Source organism: Vulpes lagopus, chromosome 5 (assembly GCF_018345385.1).
Source record: "Vulpes lagopus strain Blue_001 chromosome 5, ASM1834538v1, whole genome shotgun sequence".
Lineage (NCBI taxonomy): Eukaryota > Metazoa > Chordata > Mammalia > Carnivora > Canidae > Vulpes > Vulpes lagopus.
Window position 1 is genome coordinate 103,750,072 of NC_054828.1, and position 20,832 is coordinate 103,770,903.

Sequence of the window (20,832 nt, forward strand, 5' to 3'; positions counted from 1 at the left end):
GCTAGAGTGAAAAAAGTGTCAAATGAGGAAAAAATAGGGAGCAGAGGTGGAGACCTGCCAAGACTCCTGAAGAGTAATATGCACTTTATCAATATGGAAACAATAGGGAATGAGAAAATTATGGCAGCTGAATTGATGGTCACACAGATGTATTCCCCCAAAATGCCCTAATCTAAAAGATTATCTCTACCTACACAGTACCTGCCCAAACAATTAAACCTTAGGAAGATCATTTAAAGATTCAGGGAACTACTATATTTAAAGGAGTGAAGTAGAATAAATCTATGCCCTGTTGACTAATACATTTTAAAATATTAACCATGGATAAAGCAGACCTCTCTGGAGAGAATACTTCAGATAAATATCCATAGTCCAGATATTCAGTTACTGTGGGAAACTAAAGAAAGCATTAAAGCTTGATTTCTGAACATGTCCATGTTCTCACTATTAGCACATGAAACATGGGAAGAGTGGGGTGTTTTTTTCTTTTCTTTTTAAAGGCTTACCTTAAGCATTCTCCCATATTGAATTTAATCCAAATTAAATCTCTCCTTTCCTTCCTAAGCCATCATCCTTAAGCCATAAAATGCCCTGTGTAGGTGGAACAGGTCAGAAGACTGAACACTTAAGTTGCATGTGTAATTAACACGGTAACAGCACAGAATGTGATGACAGCAGACTCTAGAATCTCATGACATCAGGTTTAGATAAAATTGTTCTGTGGCTTGCTTTTCTGAGAAGCTGCGAGTCACATGATGGGGGAATGTATATTCTAACCTCACCATGTTCAAGGAGTCAGCCAATAAATCAAGGGACAAGAAAACAGGATGAAGGCAGTAACATATATAATATCTACATGATCCTTTGCTTGGGACTGTCTCTCTCACTAGCCACCCTACACACCCCTGGCCTACTAATTCATTCTACCTTCACATGAACACTATTCACCCCAGTTTTTTATACCCTTCAGTGATATGGAAAAGTCACCAATACAAACTTTGGTCCAAAAATATATGGAGAAGGAAAACAAAACAAAATCATACCTGATCAACATCACTGCCCCCAGAATGAAGTAAGCTTCATCTTCATCGGCAATAAAGCATGCCATCTGATTGTGTGGGCCACATGCACAGATTATGGAGATCGGCTATACTACTGTTTCTAACCCCACCCCTTAAAACAACTCCTACTCATTTAAAGACAAAGGTAACAGAGTTATCAGGGAAGAAATATTGCTCTCTCCTTTTCCAAACCAACTTGGAGCACTATCCATATAATAGGTATGTGTGTCAAGTCACTGATGACATAAAACACTGCCTCGAATATAAACTTTTTTACTTCTTAATGTCCTGAATACCCACTACCACCTTGTGATTTTGTTCCCTTCCTAACAGTCTGCTTTGGGAAACCTTTGAACAAATTATTCTTCAAAGGCCTAACGCTCTCTCTTTTTCATCATATAATAGTCAGTTTGGTAATCTGATTTCACCCTACATATAAGCTAATACATTAATCGGTTAATGTCTCAAACATGGTTCTTAGGTCAGAGGGAGAGGACTTTATTATGCACAACAAATCCAGCAGTAAGATCACTGGCATATTTGAGCTGGTTTTCCCAGACCCCAGTTCCCACAAGGGCAATGCAGAGGTCCCCGGAGGCTCTTGCATTTACACTGACTTATGTTACAAAGAAAAGAATGCTGAACTTAGGGAACCCACTACTTTTACCCCAAGCAGTAAGAAAATTTGCTAAATGTGCTTTTGGTTCTGGAGGGGACCATCACATCATTCCTCATGGTTTCTCCCCACAGTCCTGTCATATGGCCTAGACAAAGGGTGGTTGGTCATGCAGACCTTACACCCTTCACAAACATGAACTCAAAATGGAACAAAGACTTACATATAAAATGCAAAACTATAAAACTGCTAGAAGATCACGCAGGAGAAAACCTAGATAAATTTGGGTCTGGCAACGACTTCTTAAATAGAACACTGAAGGCCTGCTCCCACTTCCTTGATCATCAGTCTTCTGTCTTTCCTTAAAGGCTCACCCACCTCTGCCCTCTCCCTTAGTACTGGTTCCAAAAGGCTCTGCACTCACCATTTCACTCTTCTCATGCAACATATTCTACCTAAGTAATGCTATCCATTTCTATAGCACTCTGCATCATACACATACTGGTGGGATGCCCAGCAAAGGAACAACTTCCCCTGAAGAAATGCTTCTTTTGCCCTTCATCGGCTTCCTTTCACAGGCTACCAGTGAGTGCATGCTCATGCTGGCCATGGCTTCCATCTTTTGGCAAGTCCTGCCCAGGAAGGTTTAGAATGCAAGAGGACTTGGCCCTTAACTGATCTGTTCTTGGCTTTTGGGGCTCTGGTTAAAGCTAGAACACAACATCTCTCTAACATTTTGTTAGTTTTTTTGTTTTTGTTTTTTTTAATCTGTTTGACTGGAAAGACTTTCTTTTGTTTCCTAATGTACATGGAGAGCCTACACAGTGCCTGGCACAGAGTGAACACTCATTGAATGAATAAAGAGGACACCAACTGTTAGTGTTACCTTCCTCTATTGTTTCATTTTTAAAAGAAATTTATAGATGAGGAGACCGAAATGCAAATGAACTATGAAGAGATGCCCAATCTTACTAGTGCTTGGGGAAATGCAAACTGAAATAATAATTAGTTACTACTTCATCTCCTTTTCAAGTTGCCTAAAATTAAAAAGTCTAACTATAAGAATTTGTATGGAAAATAAGAATTCTCAAATACTAGTACACCCTGAAGAGTAGTTTAGTAATACAAAATAACACTATACTTGGCCGATAATTCTGCCTCCACTTCTAAGTATATACTTTAAAATTATTCCACACATGCCTAAGGAAAAATGAAGGCATTCAATAAAGCATTGTTTAGAAGAACCAAAAAATGGTGACCTAAATAAACATCCATCCATAGCGAAATAAATTAAGGCATATTCATACAATGGAATGCAGCATAGCAACTGAAAAGAATGAAATAAATTTACTTACATCAATTTGGAAAAACCTCCAAGAAACATTTGATGCAAAAATGAGTTCCAGAATGTTATATACCATATATCACCATTTATGTAAATTTTAAGAACCAAACATGATTTATTCATTTCTGATGTAAACATACACATATAGGAGAAAAATCCAAGCTTTCAAAGGAAGACTCTGTACCAACTTTAAGATAATGGCTACCTCTGAGAGAAAGGACTACAAAAAAGGATTTCAATTATGTGGCAATGTTTCATTTTTGAAAATTCTAAACCAAAAACAATTTTTTGTATACAAATGTGCTCTTCTACAACATGAAAGAATACAAAAGCACCACATCATGAATATCTGAATTTGTCTTTCTCTCAAGGCCTTGAGAAATTGAAGTCCAACAGTAAAACTGACTTGGCAGAAGTAATAGAATAAAAAATATAAATGAATAAAAAGCAAAGACTATATTTGGCTCATGAAATGAAAATTTAAGTTTTTTCTTTTTTAAGATTTATTTATTTGAGAGAGAAAGAGAGAGAGAAAGAGCGTGTGGGTATGTGAGTAAGTGACCAAGGGAAGGGGCAGAGGGAGAGAGAGAATCCCAAGCAGACTCCCTGTTGATCATGGAGCCCAATGTGGGGCTTGGTCTCACAACCCCAAGATCATGAACTGAGCTGAAGTCAAGAGTTGGACACTTAACCAACTGAGCCACCGGCACTCTAAGAATTTAAGTAGTTTTAAATAAAATCTCAAAAGCCTATTTCTGTCTGTGGTCTTGCTGGCATCACCATCCTCTATTATTTGTAAAGTAATATCTAAGGTTCTAAGTATTGTGGCTTGTATTATAGCTTGGTGCTCTTTTGGTGGTAGATTTATGGGGTTTTTCTTTTCCAATAATCCTAATTGTGCCTGTTGACACTATCTGAAGCTATTATACAAACTTAACACTATAAGGAAAATACCACAGTCAAAAAAAAAGAAACAGAAGGCCCGTAGGGTCACTATACAACCCTGATTTTCCTAATAGAAATGTCTCATTTTGAAACACATCTATTCTTTGTAAAGCTCACTTAGAATGAAGAACTATGAGTTTATCATGGGATATGACTTTAATCTAAAATGGAATAAGATGGAACTTTTGAAAGAGAGGTTTCTAAAGCTTTACATAACATTGTCATATAATAACTTTTTAAGCTCGTGGTTTGATAGAACAATACAGATAAAGGCTGACAGAGAAAAAGCAGTGAGCAGCTTGAGAAAGAAAATGAGCTAAAAAAGTTTTCAGAAATAAGGAAGGGCTTCCATTTAAGCTGAAAACACTGATGTGAACTTATAACCTTGAAAATATTTAGAACAATTTTTCTTTACCCTGACCTAAAATGGGCCCAAACAAGCTCTCGTATCACCCTGCCATGTCTACACACCAAGATGCTGCTGTCTAGTACTACTTGTCACTGAAAGGAACCAACGCTGCCAAGGCAGTGACTGACTCCAAGTCATGGAGCAGGGGAGAAAAAAATCAGTTGAAACATAATATTATCAAGAAGCACAGATGCTTTCCAAGACATTCACACTAGTGCTAAGAAAAAAAAGGCCCTCTGATGGCCACAGTATAGGAATCTAAGCCTCAGGCAGCATCACCCCCACAACCAAGATAAAATTAGCTAGTTCTAAAAAGGCATAAATCCCTTTGTCCCTAATGATACTGTGTACTAAGACAGGCATGCAGAAGATACTGTTTGCAGAAAATGCATTCTACTGATCTATCCACTCAAGTTTTTGACACTACCTAAGGACATAATTCATTTTCTCCCCTTTTCTTATATAGAACAGTGTTGGCAAATTGTGACTGTCATCTTCTTTACTAAGAGAAGTCAAAAGCTCCAGAAACCTTTAGCAAAAGTTAAATCTAATGTATGGAACATGCAATTATCATTTGATGTTTTAATTTTGCTGCAAGGACACTGTTGTATCAAGGATACATCTTACGTTAAATATGCTAATGGGGCTAAGACTGTATCTTACCATGACCAGTCAGTTTGTACTGTGGGAGGTTTATCAGGACGGGTAATGTAAAATTTACACAAATATACTTTATAAAGACCTTGTTTTTAAAAAGTACATTATTTATTTTAAAAGTTTGTCTCTAGGTTTTTATTTAGAAAGAGGGTATTAAATCTTTGTGTCTTATTCCTCTCTCCCTTATTCCTCATTAAATCTTTGTGTCTTATCCACAGCAGGTGTTGGTTTGCTTGTTTTGTTTATTTTATTGAAGTATAGCTAAATAGGAAAGTTTCCCTCTATTAAGAGCCATTTACTATAATCTAGTCCAAGTCATGAGGGCTCCCTTGCCTCAATTCTAGTATTCTATTGCTAACAAAGGCACCCAGGATTGAGCAAGAAGGGGCAATGATGTAGGCAACAACCTACATCAATCTTAAAGTTTTTCTTATTAGCTGTCTGTGACTATTATTCACAAATTTCACAAATCCTTCCTGAACTCACATAAACAATTTATGCCTATACTATTACTTGAAGTTAATTAAGTCCCACAGTTATCTTCTTTTCATTTGTCCCAAATATCTTAAACTTATCAAAGGTTGCCTCTCTTCCTAGAATTTTAGAATTTCTTGAACAAGCCTGTGCTCACCCTAACCCGGGTCTTTTTAGACTAAGGTCCACTCAGCCTTTTGGCCTCCACTCCTTTACCAGGACTGCCGTTTCTTATCTCGGTCTAGGCGATCTTCTCTGGCTAGTCCTTAGCTCCATTATGTCCTTTTGAAGATGAGATTGCCAAAGTTGAACACAGGATTCCTTAGGAGGAAATGCCATAGATTTACATAAAGGTATAACCATTGGTGATCTTCAAGAACTCTCCCAGATGTCCTATGTTGTGTTGGGATCTTTGTTCCTCATTAGAGTACTAGGTTGCTATTCTCTATACCCTTAATAATTAATAGTGCCTTTTTCAAGTTACAGTCCTGGAGTATTTAGAAATATTGTGAATTCCTTTTAAACATCCCACTGCCAGTTTTAAAATCAGTCTACAACTTGTTCAGGAACACAAATGTTTAAGACCTTCCTGTTATCTAGATCTATCGTTTGTGACTTTTCTCTATCTGAAAGATTTTTCATACAGTCATGTCTCCAGTTCATACATAAAAATACTAAGTAATTTCAGTCCTCACATGATGTCAAAGACTTGATCAACCATTTACATTTCTTTATGTATGAAATCACACTTTTATGCCTACTCTTTGTTTCCTCTCTTCTTCCCTCTCCTTCCTTCTCCCTTTAGATCCCTTCTCCCAATTCCATGGTGACTTAGCAGAACATTCATTCATTCGTGAAATATTTATTGGTATCTACTCTGTGCTAGGTACAAGAACAATGTGTTAAGAATATAACAAAGAAAACATAGTGTCCCTGCCCTAAAGAACATCTAGTGATTATATGCTTGCCTTTTTTATTCTTCAAAAACACTAGTTGAGCATGGGTTTGTTTTTTGGGTTTTGTCTGGGGGTTTTGTGTGTGTGTGTGTGTGTGTGTTTGTTTTTTTTTTACTTATAAATCATGTTTTTCTTCTAAAAGAATATTATTTATGTTCTTGGTTTTAGAATTCAAAGGATTACCATTGAGGATGGTGAGGATGAAACTGAATCACTTGTACATTCTCAAATCTTTTTTAGGTCTGCATTGCTCAATTCAGTAAGCCACTAGTTCCATGGCTATTTAAATTAATTACAATTAAATGAGATTAAAAATTCAGTTTCTCAGTTGCACTAACTACATTTCAGGTGCTTAATGGCTAATGTAGCTAATGATAATTGGCAGCATAGATTTGTTGGACAGTTCTTACATAAGGGGTCACATGGTAGCCACATATAAAAATAGGCTACATATTCTGGCAAAAATTACTGACTTTTTCATTACTCATATGAGGTCACGAGGTACTAGTCATTTACTTATATTCTTTTTGTCAATGTAAACTATCTTAAATATAGACCACTACTGAATAGTTTTAATTATGATGTAAGCCATATAATCATTTCTTTTTTTATCTTATTAGTAGCAGTATATATACCTGGAAGTACATAATGAAAGAACCTAAAATAATAGCAATAATGAAATAAATAATTCGACATGGGAAACATCATCAAGAAACTTACCCTCCTTCACTTTCTGCTTCCTCTGAACTATTACTTGTTGCAGAACTTTGAACTGTGGTAAGCCTTCTTTTTCTAGCTCTGTGCTGAGGACTTATCTTATGAACAGTTATCTTCCCTCCAAGTTCACCTTGTATATATTCCTCCAGCTTTGGAATGGTTTCTTTAAGAACTCTGATTTCCTCTTTGAGTTCTTCCATATTTGTCAGTAATTCATTTAATTTCTCCAATATCTGAAGCTGCCTTCCTTGAAAGATTGCTGCTGTTCCTTGGCCATTATACATTTCATCTTGAAAAGTCATTGAATCAAACTTACTACCCAGGGAAAGAAATTTAGGTAAATTCAATGTTTTCCTGGATTTACGAACCTTGTGGTACCACAAAAGAAGCAAGCTGATTCCAGTAGTTCCCACCATGATGCCAAGTATCAGCTCTTTGTTTGTGGAATGAGGCATTTCTTGGGTTTTGTTTCTAAAATTGAAAGCACAAATGTAAATGAGTGTTGTTTCTGTCTTTGCCCAAGACAAAAATATTAAAGCTTTCTCAATCAACAAAAGCCAAGTCTACACCATAGACACACCCACCTAAACACACACAATAAATCATAAACTAAAATGTATTATAAGCAAAATACATTTACCTTTAAAATGTATGTGGCCAATAGAAATATTTACTTTAAGAATATTACCAAAGTCCATTATAAAGTATCAGTTTTAATTCAGAATTTGTATTCTATATGACTGGCCTGAAATTTATTCTTTATCATATATTTTTAAAGAGTATGATAAATAATGGTAAAAGCATCATTATACATTTCTGGGAAAATAAAACTATTTAAGAATTCAAATTGTGCTTAACTGTATTTGAGAGCCCTTTATCTATATAAAATCAGTATGCTGACTTCTGAGTCTTACCTACTCTTTAAGGAAGTCCAAGGAACTTTTTCTTAGCACCTAATTCACACGTATACTTAGAGTAATAAACATTTTAAAAGCTCAAGGATTTAGAATGTAAAATATATTAGAGAGCTCTGTCAAGTTTGGAGCTCACTTCATCTCTGTTTTACTCAGCATGGGGAACAAAAATGCTGACACATACAGGCTTCATCTCCTTTCTCCTTTTGACCCAGAATGCCTCTGCTCCTTACATTTCTATTTCTGTCTGAGGTCTTAATGTTATTTTTTTTCAAATGATCCTTTTTTAAAAAATAACAAAAATGTCCTCTTCTTAATTCTTTTCTCTGAACTTTCACTGTTTTGCACTCAAGGCTCAAGCTTTAGCCTGCCTAATTCCACATAAACTCAGCTACTTTGAACGCACCACAATCTTTCTTTGGTATATCCCATCTTCACTAGTTTTATTGTTTATCTCTGTTCTTAAAATCAGAAGGCCATTAACAAGAAACAATAACATAAAGCCCCTTTTCTTCCAAGATTTTAAGATAGCAGTAAGTATATTAGCAGTACAATAAACTTCTGTGGTTAGAGCAAAATATAGTGAGGCTTTTTTATAGACTTTGAGGTTCCAAAAATTATTTTCTCACCAATATCCACTACATTGTAAACAGGTAAACATCTGTATTAAGTTTTGTTAGCAATTTGAGAGAAATGTTACAAGTAATGGTATACTATCCATTACAGGAATTTAAATTCACAAATTTTTGTTTTGTTTTTCTTGACACCTCTTCAAGGAGCATACTAATGCAGAACGGCCATCTTTGATCCCCAAGATAAAGGAAACACATGAGGTAAATCCTATGACCTCCCCAGATGTTTAATTAGAGGCAATTTTTGGACTATGGCACTGGAAGGGGAAAACCAAACAAAGCCTAGTAGTCTTCCGAGTTGAACAGAGAATAGAGCTCAGAGAAACTGAAGCAACCTAGAATTTGTGTGGCATGGTACTGTGAGGAAAGTACGTAGAGAAAGAGCTCTAGAAATATGCATAGGAGTCTTCTTAAATCTTTAACTGAGTATCAGTCTGAACATGTACAGAGGAAAATCCCATTAGGCCAGGCAAAAGAACAATTTCCAGGAATAGAACAAATATCAGGAAGCTGTAAATGGAACTATTGCTAAAGACTACACAAATTGCCACCAGAGTAGAGAGTATTTATCAAATATCTGAGGCTTTCAGTAGAGATCTCAAAAGGGTAATGCCTTAGAAATGAGGCCTAATTAACCCAGAGTTAAGATCTATTTAGAGTTGTTCTAAAACAGATTAAAAATGAGCCTCCAAAGGATCAAACTAATTCACAAATAATTTAACTGCCTTCAAGAGAAAGTCCAACACTCTTTAAAGGAAATGAAAAATGCAATAACATAAAATCACAATGTTGATCATCCAATCAAAAATTACTAGATATGTAAAGAAGCAGGAAAATGACAGAGATGATGGAATTAGCAGACAGGATGTTAAAACAACTATTACAAATATGCTCACTATTTAATATAAATATATTTTTTAAAGATTTTATTTATTTATTCATAAGAGATACGGAGAGAGGCAGAGACATAGGCAGAGAGAAGCAGACTTCCTGCAGGGAGTTTGATGCGGGACTCAACTACAGCACCCAAGGATCACACCCTGAGTCGAAGGCAGATACTCAACTGCTGAGCCACCCAGACATCCCTATTTAATATAAATATTAAAAATATGTTAAAGAAAAACATAATCATGATGAGGAGAGCAACAGAAGTTATTAAGCAGAACCAAACAGAATTTCTGGAGATGAAAAGTAAAATATCTGAAATAAAATTGTATTAAATGGGATTAACAGAAGAAAAACCATGGTGGGAGAAAAAGTGAGCAAATCTGAAGACAAAACAACAGATACCATCTACTACAGACTAAATGTTTGTGTCCCCTCTAAATTCGTATGTTGAAATCCTAATCACCAATGTGATAGTATTAGGAGGTGGGGCCTTCAGGAAGCAGAGCCTTCATAAGTGAGATTAGGGCCCTCATAAAAGAGAACCCAGAGATATCCCCCCACTCTTCTACCATGTAAAGTTACAAGGAGACAGTACCATTTATGAACCAGTGAGCATCTTAATATATATGTATATATGCATATTAATATATTAAGCACAGCTTATAGCAATATCAAGCAGTCTAAAACATATACAGTTAAAGTTACAGGGAAGAAAAAGGGTAAAAAATATTTGAAGGAGGGCACCTGGGTGATTCACTGGTTGAGCATCTGCCTTTGGCTCAGGTCATGATCCTCGGGTCCCGGGATCAAGTCAGGCTCTCTGCAGGGAGACTGCTTTTCTCCCTCTGCCTATATCTCTGCCTCTCTCTCTGTGTTTCTCATGAATAAATAAAATCTTTAAAAAATATATTTGAAGGAAAGATGGCCAAAAAATTTCCAAATTAGACAAAAATGCTGACAACCAGTGATAAAGAAGAAGTGCTAAAAGTAGTCAGTGGGAAAAAAGTGACATATCATGTACAGAGAAAAAAGGATAAGATTACAGCAGTGATTGTCTCAGAGACATCACCTTAGAAACTATTCATGTAAAAATACAATGGAGTGACACCTTTAAAGTACTGGAAGAAACTGTCAACCTACATTTCCATGTGCAGTGAAATATTTTCCAAAAACGAGGGTAAAACAAAGACTTTTCTAGACAAAGAAAAGTTGAGAGAATTCATTGCCATCAGACAAAGACTACAAGAAATGCTAAAAGAGGTCCTTTAGGCAGAAGGAAAATGGCAATAGATGAATTAAAACAGTAGTGGCAAATAGGATAAATATAAAAGTCATTTTTCTCACTTTAAGATTTCTTTATAAAATCTTTGCTTACTATAGTAAAAATGATATTTAACCTATTATGGGGTTTATAACTTATGTAGAAGTAAAAGGTTAGAATAATAGTCCAAAGTATGGGAGGGGACAAAATAGATACACTGTTGTAAGGGTCTTAGATTATAATGCAGTGTCGTAATAATAAACTAAAGATGTACAGTCATAAATCCAAGGGCAAACATTAAATAAACAAACAACAATAACAGCAAAAAAAAACAAGAAACAAAACCATTAAGGTATAAATAATAAGCCAAGAGTGGAGATAATAATGTAATACTAAAGATATTCAATTAGTCCAAAATTAGTCAGGAAAAGAGGAAAAAGAACAAACAGGCATACAGAAAGCAAGTAAGGAGAGAAGAAATGATGTCGTGACTATATTGGAAAATGGTGCCAAAAAGATGGAGAAATAACAGCATTTCTGTTATGGGAATGGACAAGATCCAATTTTTTTTCGAAGGAAGATAAAATGATGAAGTAAAGAATCAGAGAATCACTGTGGCAGTAAACTTGAGAAGGCAGAGGGATGGGTGGTCTGCAGTGTACAAGCACTGACGTTGACCTTTGATGGAAACACAGGCCATTCATTCATAGAAACAAAAGAAAAGGCAGATTATGTGAGCAGATTCAGGAAGGTGGGTAGATGTGAAAGTGGGAGCTGATGGAAGTTCTCTGTAGTTGCTTCATTGTTCTAAGTGTCTGTAGTTGCTTCATTGTTCTAAGTGAACCAGGAAACAAAATACAGCTGAGAGTGAGAACAGGGTAAGGCGCACTGCAAAGATGCAGATTCTGAATTCAGCTGTGTACGTGAAATGTGCCTTCCTATGGTCTATAGCCCATGATCTCATATACTTAAGCAAGGCATTGTTTCTTATACTCTAAATGACCAACTAAATGGGACGTTTCAAATGATGCCCTATGGGAGAGGGAATAATATTTCCAAGAAGTCTCCCTAAAAGAATGTCTCATTAGATTCCGAAATCTTACAGTAGATGATATGCACTGAATGCAGGGAGTATCCTATTTCGATGCTCCACTTCATTACAGGTGTCAGTGTAAGAGAGAAGGATTAATGATTTTAAAATGATAATTTTCCAGAAATTACCTCAGATGTTGGTGAATATAATATCCAAAAGAATTAAGACTCCTTTCTAAAGCCAAAGATTCTAATAGCAAGGCCATGTGCTTAATCTTGCCTGCCTGACCTCAGGGAAGTTTGCCTGGAATTAATTAAAAAAAAAAAAAAAAAAAGGGGCATTTTTACCTAATTGGTAGAACAGAACTGTAAGTCTAACCATTTGTCCTCCCCTATCAAATGCAGGAGACGTGCCAGCAGTAGATTAGGATCAGTTTGTAACTTCAGCTGAATAATAATTATTATTAGCTTTACACTTTTATTTCCACACACAAAAAAATAAAACTAAATTTTGAAAGATTATTGCAAAAAGGCAACAGATAATAAGAAAAGCTGTTACGTGCCCAGGATTCCCATTAGCATCACATCTAATAACCATGCATCAAGCTTGATCTTGGCTTCTTGTCAATAAAAAGATTAATGCAGCATGTTCATATGCTAATCTGGAGGTCTATTAAAAGAAATCTTCTTATTGTGATTGCTTTCTTGGTTCATTCCTGCTGGGCCTTCCTTGAATTTTACATTAAAAAATATAGCCTAGTTTGAAATTCTTTTCATTTGATAAAGTAAATAAATAGGAAGTCAAAGTCTATGTAGGAAGGCGATCTTATCCCTGAGACCATACCAGGTTTAAATAGGTGGCCAGGAGCATTAATTTTTCTTTGACCTTTTGTTTAGGAATTATACCAATTCCAAATTATCTCTTGGAGGCAGGTCCTATTATTATCTCTATTTTGCAGATAAGCAAACTGAGGCATACAGTTGTCATTTACCCAGGGGCCATCTGACTAGGACAGGAAAACTGTTACCCTGATAACTCTTAGATGTACTGCTGCATGAAGATTCAGAATCAATAAGGACATGAAGGAGAATGCTGACTAGGCAGAGATGTTCAGAGGTGAAATAGGATTTTAGAACTATAAAAATCAACTACAATCAATCAATAGAGCAGGTATTGCTTTTAAATAACCACAGTTAGAGACTAAGGACAAGCTATTATCAAAATAAATGTGCTTCTAAGCCACCAATTTGAAAAATGCCACTCATTAAAAATAGTAACTAGCAGGGGCACTTCAGTGGTACAGCCTTTTAAGTGCCAGACTCTTGGTTTCCACTCAGGTCATGATCTCAGGTCTTGAGATCAAGCCCCTCCTGCAGCTCAGAGCAGAGTCTGCTTAAAATATTCTCTCTCTCTCTCTCTCTCTCTCTCTCTCTCTCTCTCTCTCCCTTTCCCTCTGCCCCTCCACCCCACACACTCTCTCTCTCAAAATAAATCTTTTAAAAGAAAAACAGTAGCTAGCAAGGTAATAAATCAGAACACTTGCTTAGCTGCGGTAAAATTTCAAAGGTTATATTACATTATTTAAGTAACTTTTATATATGTAATTGTCAAATTAGTATACACCTATATTTTTGTATAAAAACACAGTAATCAAAAGATGTATTGACTAGATAATCAAATGCTAAGTATTATTCCCATTACATGTGTTGATTTGTAAGGTGCTAGTAATATTGATAGAAAATGAAACATTATTTTAACAAAAATTATTGGCATCTAAAATCAATGGGTAATATATAATTAAGTTACTAGCAGATGAGAACAAGAATCCTACTGGATAAATCAAAATTTTAACACTAAAGAAATTTCTACATTAAAAATAATTTTGGGGAGCGTCTGGTGGCCCACTTGATTATTTGGCTGCCTCCAGCTGACTGAGGTCATGACACCAGGGTCTTGGGATGGGGCCCAGTTGGGCTCCGGGCTCAGTGGGGAGTCTCCTCCCTCTCCTGCCCCCCTTGCTTATGCTCTCTTTGTCAAATAGATAAAATCTTTAAAAAATAAAATTTTAGAAAATGGAAAGTGTGCTTTACACCAAGGTAGTTACTGTGTTTTCAGCAATATCTAGCACATACATGCATTTAATTCATCAGCAGACTCTTAGCGGGAAGTACATAAAATATTTAACTCTGGTACTTGGAAGATGTACCGAAGGCTTTGTAAGAACGATAAAGGCACATCACGGGTTACAGTCCAGTGCGAGGTCTGTATCCCAGAGGATTAGATCTGAGACCTCGACGTGGCCATCAGATTCCCCACGGCGACCTGGATAATCTAATACTTCCTAAGTGAACTCTATTTCATCAGGTTCTCACTACTTTTCCTATTTTAATAATTTCTTTTAAACTCAAGGGCTTGCTGATGTTTGGCGTATTTGCAAACGTTGGTGGCACTACCCAGCCCTCTAGCGTCAGGCAGGTGGAGAATCGGACGGACGGAGGGCAGAGCCGCCGCATCGGGGTGTCCGCGGGCGGCTGGGAGGGAGGGTCGCGGCGCGGAGGCCGGCGGCGGCGCGGCGAGCGGGGGCTCCTGGGGCTTGCGGGCCCCGCCGGGCCGCGACGCAGCACCCGCCCGCTCCCGCGCACCCAGGCCGGCGGCGTCCCAAGGCCGAAGGCCGGCGGCCGGCGTGGACACAGCGGCCAGTCCCAAGGCCGACGCTCTCAGACGCCGGCCGACAGCGCAGCGCGGGCGCGGGAAGCCCCGCAGCCGCCGTGCCCCGCGCAGTGTCGCCGCCGCAGCCGCCGCAGCCGCCGCAGCGAGGATGCCCCGCGGGACCCGGAAGTGCCGCCGCCGCGCCGCCGGAAGTGCCGCCTCAGCCCTCCGCAGCCCGGCCGCGGCCCGGCCCGGCCGCCGAGCCTCCCAGGGCCCTCCCCGCACGCACCTGAGCTCGCCGCGCGGGCCTCTCCGCCGTCGGGCACCGGGGACCTGGGCCGGGAGCCGAGCGGCGGGCGGACAGCAGCCCCGAGCCCGCGGGTCCCCACGGCCCGCCCCGCGGCCCGCCGCGTCCTGACCCAGATAGCGGAGGCGCCGGGGGAGGAGCCCGCGGCCACTCGCCCTGCGGCTCCCGCCTCCTCCCGCGGGGGGTTCGACTTACCCGGGCGGGCTCCCAGCGCACCTTCCCCGGGAGAGACCGCTCCGCCGGCGCGTCTGCGCGCACCGCACACCGTGGCCGGGACGCCGCCTCCCCCGGGGCCCCGCGCGGGCCCGGCGCCTTCCGTCCGGTCGCCGCAGCCCCGCACACCCGCCGGCCGCGGCCCCCGCCCCGGGTACCCGTCTCCGTGCCCCTCCCGGGCACGACCTTGACGTTTGACCCGCGGTTCTGGGCAGCGCCGAGATCGCTGTCATTAGCGGTCGGGGCCGCAACCACGGCTTCTTCGCTTTAGCTCACGTTCCAGTTTAATGACTGAGATCCCCAACCGCCAATCTTTTTTAAGACTTTTTATTTTATTTATTTATTCATGATAGAGAGAGAGAGAGAGAGAGGCAGAGACACAGGCAGAGGGAGAAGCAGGCTCCATGCCGGGAGCCCGACGCGGGACTCGATCCCGGGACTCCAGGATCGCGCCCTGGGCCAACGGCAGGCGCCAAAAGGCTGAGCCACTCAGGCATCCCCTGCCCCCGCCGTTCTGAGCTGCCGTTAACTCAAGACCGCGGCCCCCTCGGATCCGGAGCTTAGCGACCTTACCAGACCTTACCCAGCCGCATGGTCTGTGGTTGGTACGATGAAGGCAAACTCTTAACAAACAGAAACAACACTCTCCTTTCCGTATTGCCCTCACTTTGAGTTTTAAACGTAGGCTTGCGGAGAACTTAGTTTGGATTCCAAATTCTCCACCAATGTGTACTAAGTGGAATTAAAACCGGAACATTCCTATTTATCGAAAAAAAAAAAAAATCCTGCTCTCTGAAAAATAAAAAGGCTCATTTTATAATCTATACAATGCTGTTTACCGACGGGGATTCTATAGGATTCCTGAGACTCTAAGGTGTTTGGAGTTTCAAGCAGGCCGCATTAAAGAATTCATTAAGCCTAGCCATAGCCACGGTCATTTTGTTGAAATAAAGTTGTATTTTGGAATACAGCAGGCTAATACTTTTAAGATTTGAAACTAGAATAGCCCTCCATTCCAAAAACCACTTTCATCTCATTTATGGTTTGCAAGGATGTATTACAATATAATCCTAATATTTGCTTTATTTAACCAGAATACAATAAAATATTGTATTTATGTATTATACATATAATACAATAAATGTATTATACATAAATACAGTGATGCGATTATACATAAATACAATACATATTATTGAAATATGTATTGTATTTATCCTGTTATGCAGGATGATAATAAGTGGTTGGTTTTTTTTTTTAATTAGAGTCGAATGCAAAAGAAACTATACTGTCGGGGATCTCTGGGTGGCTCAGTGGTTTAGCGCCTGCCTTTGGCCCAGGGCCCCATCCTGGAGTCCTGGGATCCAGTCCCACGTTTGGCTCCCTGCATGGAGCCTGCTTCCCCCTCTTCCTGTGTCTCTGCCTCTCTATGTCTATCATGAATAAATAAATAAAGTCTTAAAAAGAAAAAAACTATACTGTCTCTTCTGTAGTACTTAAAGTACCTATCAATTTAAGCTTTTCCAGAAGCAGCCCTCTGAGCGGTCTACTGCTGTGGCCTCAGCACACAGCACAGAAGGGGTCCAAAATAAAAATATGGAGTATAGGCTGAGAACAAGGCCTTACCCCTCTCTGCTCCTAGAGGAGGGTGGCAGCTGGTGCTGACTGGTTAGTCAGGTGCAGGAAGCAGGGGAAGATAACTGTGGACTCCTGTGTGTGTACATGACACCTGTTCCTTTGCCTGGCACCAGTATCTTTGATTCTGTTCCTGGCTCTGTAAAAATTACATGAGAGGTAGAAACAGAGATAGTGGTAGCCGTTGATCTTTGGTAAAGTTCAAACTAAATAGCATAGAGAGAACCTACCCTTGCCAGGCTAGCTAAAAAGAAGAAATGACTCCTGCACCCTTATTCGCAGAATAGCATAAAAGGAACTACAACAGCTAGGGGAGGCTGCCGGAAACAACCGCTAGGACTTTCCAAGTTGCTGATCATCATGGACACATGTTTGTGCTCCCCCAAAGTTCATATATTTAAACCCTAATCCCCAAAGCGATGCGATTTGGAGGCAGAGCCTTTGGCAGATGATTGGGTTACAGGGTTGGAGCCCTCGTGAATAGGATTACTGCTCTTATAAGAAAACTAAGAGGCCAGAGGTCTCTTTTCTACCATGTGAGGGTACAGTGTCTGCAACCTGGAAAAAGGAGTCTTACCAGAACCTAGCCATACTGGCACCAGGATCTTGGATTTCCAGCCCCCAGGACGGTGAGAAATAAACGTCACTTAAGCCACTCAGCCTATGGTAATTTGTTATAGCAGCTGGACCTAATTAAGACCCTTTTCTCCATCACAACTAGCACAGTGCTACAATTATCTGGCTCTTCACAATTTGTCCTCACTGGCTTTTCCAGCTCTTCCCTACCAGGCATCATCCTATGCTTTAGCTATAGCCAAACTGCCATATCCTCTTTCCGTAAGCCACAGATTTTCCAGTCTCTGTGTCCTTTTCAGATGCACTCTGTGCCTCGAATACCCTACTGTTTGCCGCTTGTCAAAAACCAACTCATCCAGCAGATTAATTTTAATCTGCTTCCATTGAGAGGCTACTCTGTACATTTTCCTCCTCCCCAAAAGATGTATTCATCCATGCCCCCATCAAAACTTTCGTGGAAGGATAAGGATTTCAACAAACCCGAAACCCTTCTCTGCCTCCTTTCATACACATCTCTCTCATACACTGAATTATTACTGCTTGGTCAGTGACTGTTGGGTCCTTGAGATTGAGAATCTTTTCAAGGCAAGGATGTATCTATCTTGATATCCCAGTGCCTGGCACAGTGCACATACCCAATGTTAAATAAATATTTTGAAAAAAATTTTTTAAAGTAATATGTATAGTGAAGAGAAAAGCATTAAGAAATGTGTTGTCCTTCCTGTAGTAAAGCGTGTGTTATGGGTTTATCAGGTTTTTTTTGTTTTATTATTACTTCTTGGGTTTTATCTGTGTTTTTATTCCTGGAAGCAATTGAATGACCAAGTTGATCTTAGCCCTATAATAATAATTAATCTAGTCTGTAGTTAATTATTCTTATATTTCCTTATGTAATCATTTCCATTTTTTTTTTTTTTTTGTATCACCTATCAGCTTACTCAGGGAACGGACCATTAAGGGCAAAGGAACTATTTAGTTGGAAGGCAATCAAGGGTTTTGCTTGCATTTCCTTGAGAAGATATACTCTCCTTTTGTTCTAGAAATTTGATCTAGATTTTATTTTAAGGCTCAGGAACTGGTGATGGTCAGGTATTACCATTTACATTCCAATACATTATATTTTTGCTCTTCAAGTTAATTTACCACCTGAATTTCTGTGAACTGCAGATTGAGCTATAAACGTTAAGTACTACTGTCACCCTCAACTCCTATCTCAAAAGAACAAAATCTACCTTCTTCTCCAGGCTTGGGTCAGAGAAGTATTTTGTTGCTAAATAATTGAAGAAATTATTTTAAAATTAAGAACACACTAACCATGAAGAGAGAGAGAGAGCATGCATGCAGAGATCTATGGCTGGCTGTGCAGACAAAGAGCAGCAGTGGAGAAGCCAGCCAGGCACAACTCAAACTCCAAGTTTCCCAAATCAAATCTGGAGACCAGAGGAGAGCCAATAACAGCAACAACCACAGCATAAATAGTGATTGGGTCTTATACCCAGCTCCTGCTTCCTTCTTCATATGGATTGTCTTACTCCTCAGCAATCCAGTGAGATCAATAACATTATAGGTAAGGAAACAGAGGCTTGCAGAGGTGAAGAAACTTGGCCCCAGTCACAGTCATTTTTAGAGGCAATAACCAAACTTAGCATTGTCTGAGAGCCTTTCCTCTCAACCACATCCTGTGAGTCCAGCCTGGATGGCTGGCCTCGATGCCTGAAGAACATTCGAAGGAGGTTCATCAGAACACCTTTCATAAGCACAGCACAGAAATTCGCACATGATATTGTCCTGTCTGCATCTTCCATGTCAGTTATCAATGGAGCCTTCACTGCTCCATTTACAGGAGGGCCTGAATCTCCAGATCAGAGCATCTTACCCATGGGGTTAACCATTATCTCTAAGCCACAGGGTACATACAGAATTATGGTGGGTCTAGCATGTTTAGGTTGGTGTAGGAATAGACTTGGGGACAAGAGGAAAAATAATACTGTGTCTAATGCAAGTGGGAGTGTTTTGGAGGGCATTTTTCCTTTTAGGGGAATACAAGAAAATTACCCCCCCCCCCAATTATAAAAGTAGTATGAGATTACTATGGCCAACTTGAAACTTCCAAAGGAAAAATGCTGTCTTTGAAAAAGGCACAAAAGTTAAATAAAATCTTAAAAATAAATAGATAAAAAAAAAGGGCAGTCCAAGTGGTTCAGTGGTTTAGCACCGTCTTCGGCCCAGGGCCTGATCTTGGAGACCCAGATCGAGTCCCACATCAGGCTCCCTGCATGGAGCCTGCTTCTCTCTCTGCCTGTGTCTCTGCCTCTCTCTCTCTCTGTGTTTCTCATGAATAAATAAAATCTTTAAAAAAAAAAGATAAATAAATAAATAAGAAAAAGGCACAAAAGTAAGTTTATTAACTGTTTTCACAAGACTAAGTAATGAGTGTGATAAACTATTAATCATTTAAATATAATAAAATAGTTGGCCCAATATTCCTGTGCTGAATAAAACTTAAATGGTATTTAAGAAAAATATGTACAAAAGAAAAATTAGCAACAATATTTATGTAACACTACTTAGCAATCCAGTATTGAAACCATTTATTAAAAATATGATGACCTCATTGAAATATGGAATTCTTATTAGAAACTGTTGGTTTGGCTAGAAAAATTAAGTTTTTGTTCAATGAAGGAATAGTCATTTTCAGAAAGGCGTATACTTTGCCTGATTGATACCAACCTTGCTCAATGATCAGCAGTTTTCCTGGGACACTTGAAGATAAGAATGAAATTTCTTCAGAAATTGCAGAAAGCTTTCTAAGTCACATTCTTACACCAATTTCCTGTAGTCAGCCTGTTCAAAGCACAGTCTTGCGTACATTTGAAAATGGAACTGAACAGATTCAGAGCAAAGAGGAGTCTTGCCCCTCCCTTCTGCATTTTTTCTTCATCTTGAGAGATAATGTTCAGGGACATTCTTGATGATTTGTGTGTCAACTTCAGAAGCCAAGGTCAGTTTCCTCAGGGCAGGTTCAAAATAAAGTCAAATGTACATCAGTTAGGCAAAATATTGTTACTATATATATATATTAGTTAAAATAACTGGATAGTTTTAATTATACATAAGTAGAAAAAAGATTTCATTTCGAATTTGGGTGGTAAGTCAATTTTGTTCAAGGTTCTGCTGGAGAAAATTTAGGTTAGCAGTTTCCCAGACCCACTGTTCTCAGACGATATAAAGACAAGTTATTTTCTCCTTAGAAGCAAATCTCTCTCAAAAAATTGTTCAGTAGAGGCAGCTTCTTGGTATGCAAATAAATCTATAGCAAGAGTTCACTCTTATGGCTCAATAGAGACATTTTTTAAAAAAGATTTATTTATTTATGATAGACATAGAGAGAGAGAGAGAGGCAGAGACACAGGAGGAGGGAGAAGCAGGCTCCATGCTGGGAACCTGACGCAGGATTCGATCCCAGGACTCCAGGATTGCACCCTGGGCCAAAGGCAGGCGCCAAACTGCTGAGCCACCCAGGGATCCCCTACAATAGAGACAT

General features: G+C 39.3%; 1 protein-coding gene across 3 annotated transcripts in view; it reads right to left on the reverse strand.

Moving 5' to 3' along the window:
- RMDN2 (regulator of microtubule dynamics 2) overlaps window positions 1–20,144 on the reverse strand; it is a 67,151-nt gene extending 47,007 nt beyond the window's left edge. Inside the window, exons 1-2 of one of the 3 annotated variants that reach the window (XM_041756662.1) lie at window positions 20,019–20,144; window positions 7,184–7,651 (exon numbers count right to left, since the gene is read on the reverse strand). In XM_041756662.1, the coding sequence (XP_041612596.1) occupies window positions 7,184–7,635 (452 nt within the window). In that variant the 5' untranslated portion in view covers window positions 7,636–7,651; window positions 20,019–20,144. Of the gene's footprint in view, window positions 1–7,183; window positions 7,652–14,846; window positions 15,025–15,059; window positions 15,332–20,018 lie in introns of those variants that run through there. The other 2 variants (XM_041756659.1, XM_041756660.1) reach the window with 2 other exon arrangements.
- Window positions 20,145–20,832: the final 688 nt, after the last annotated feature.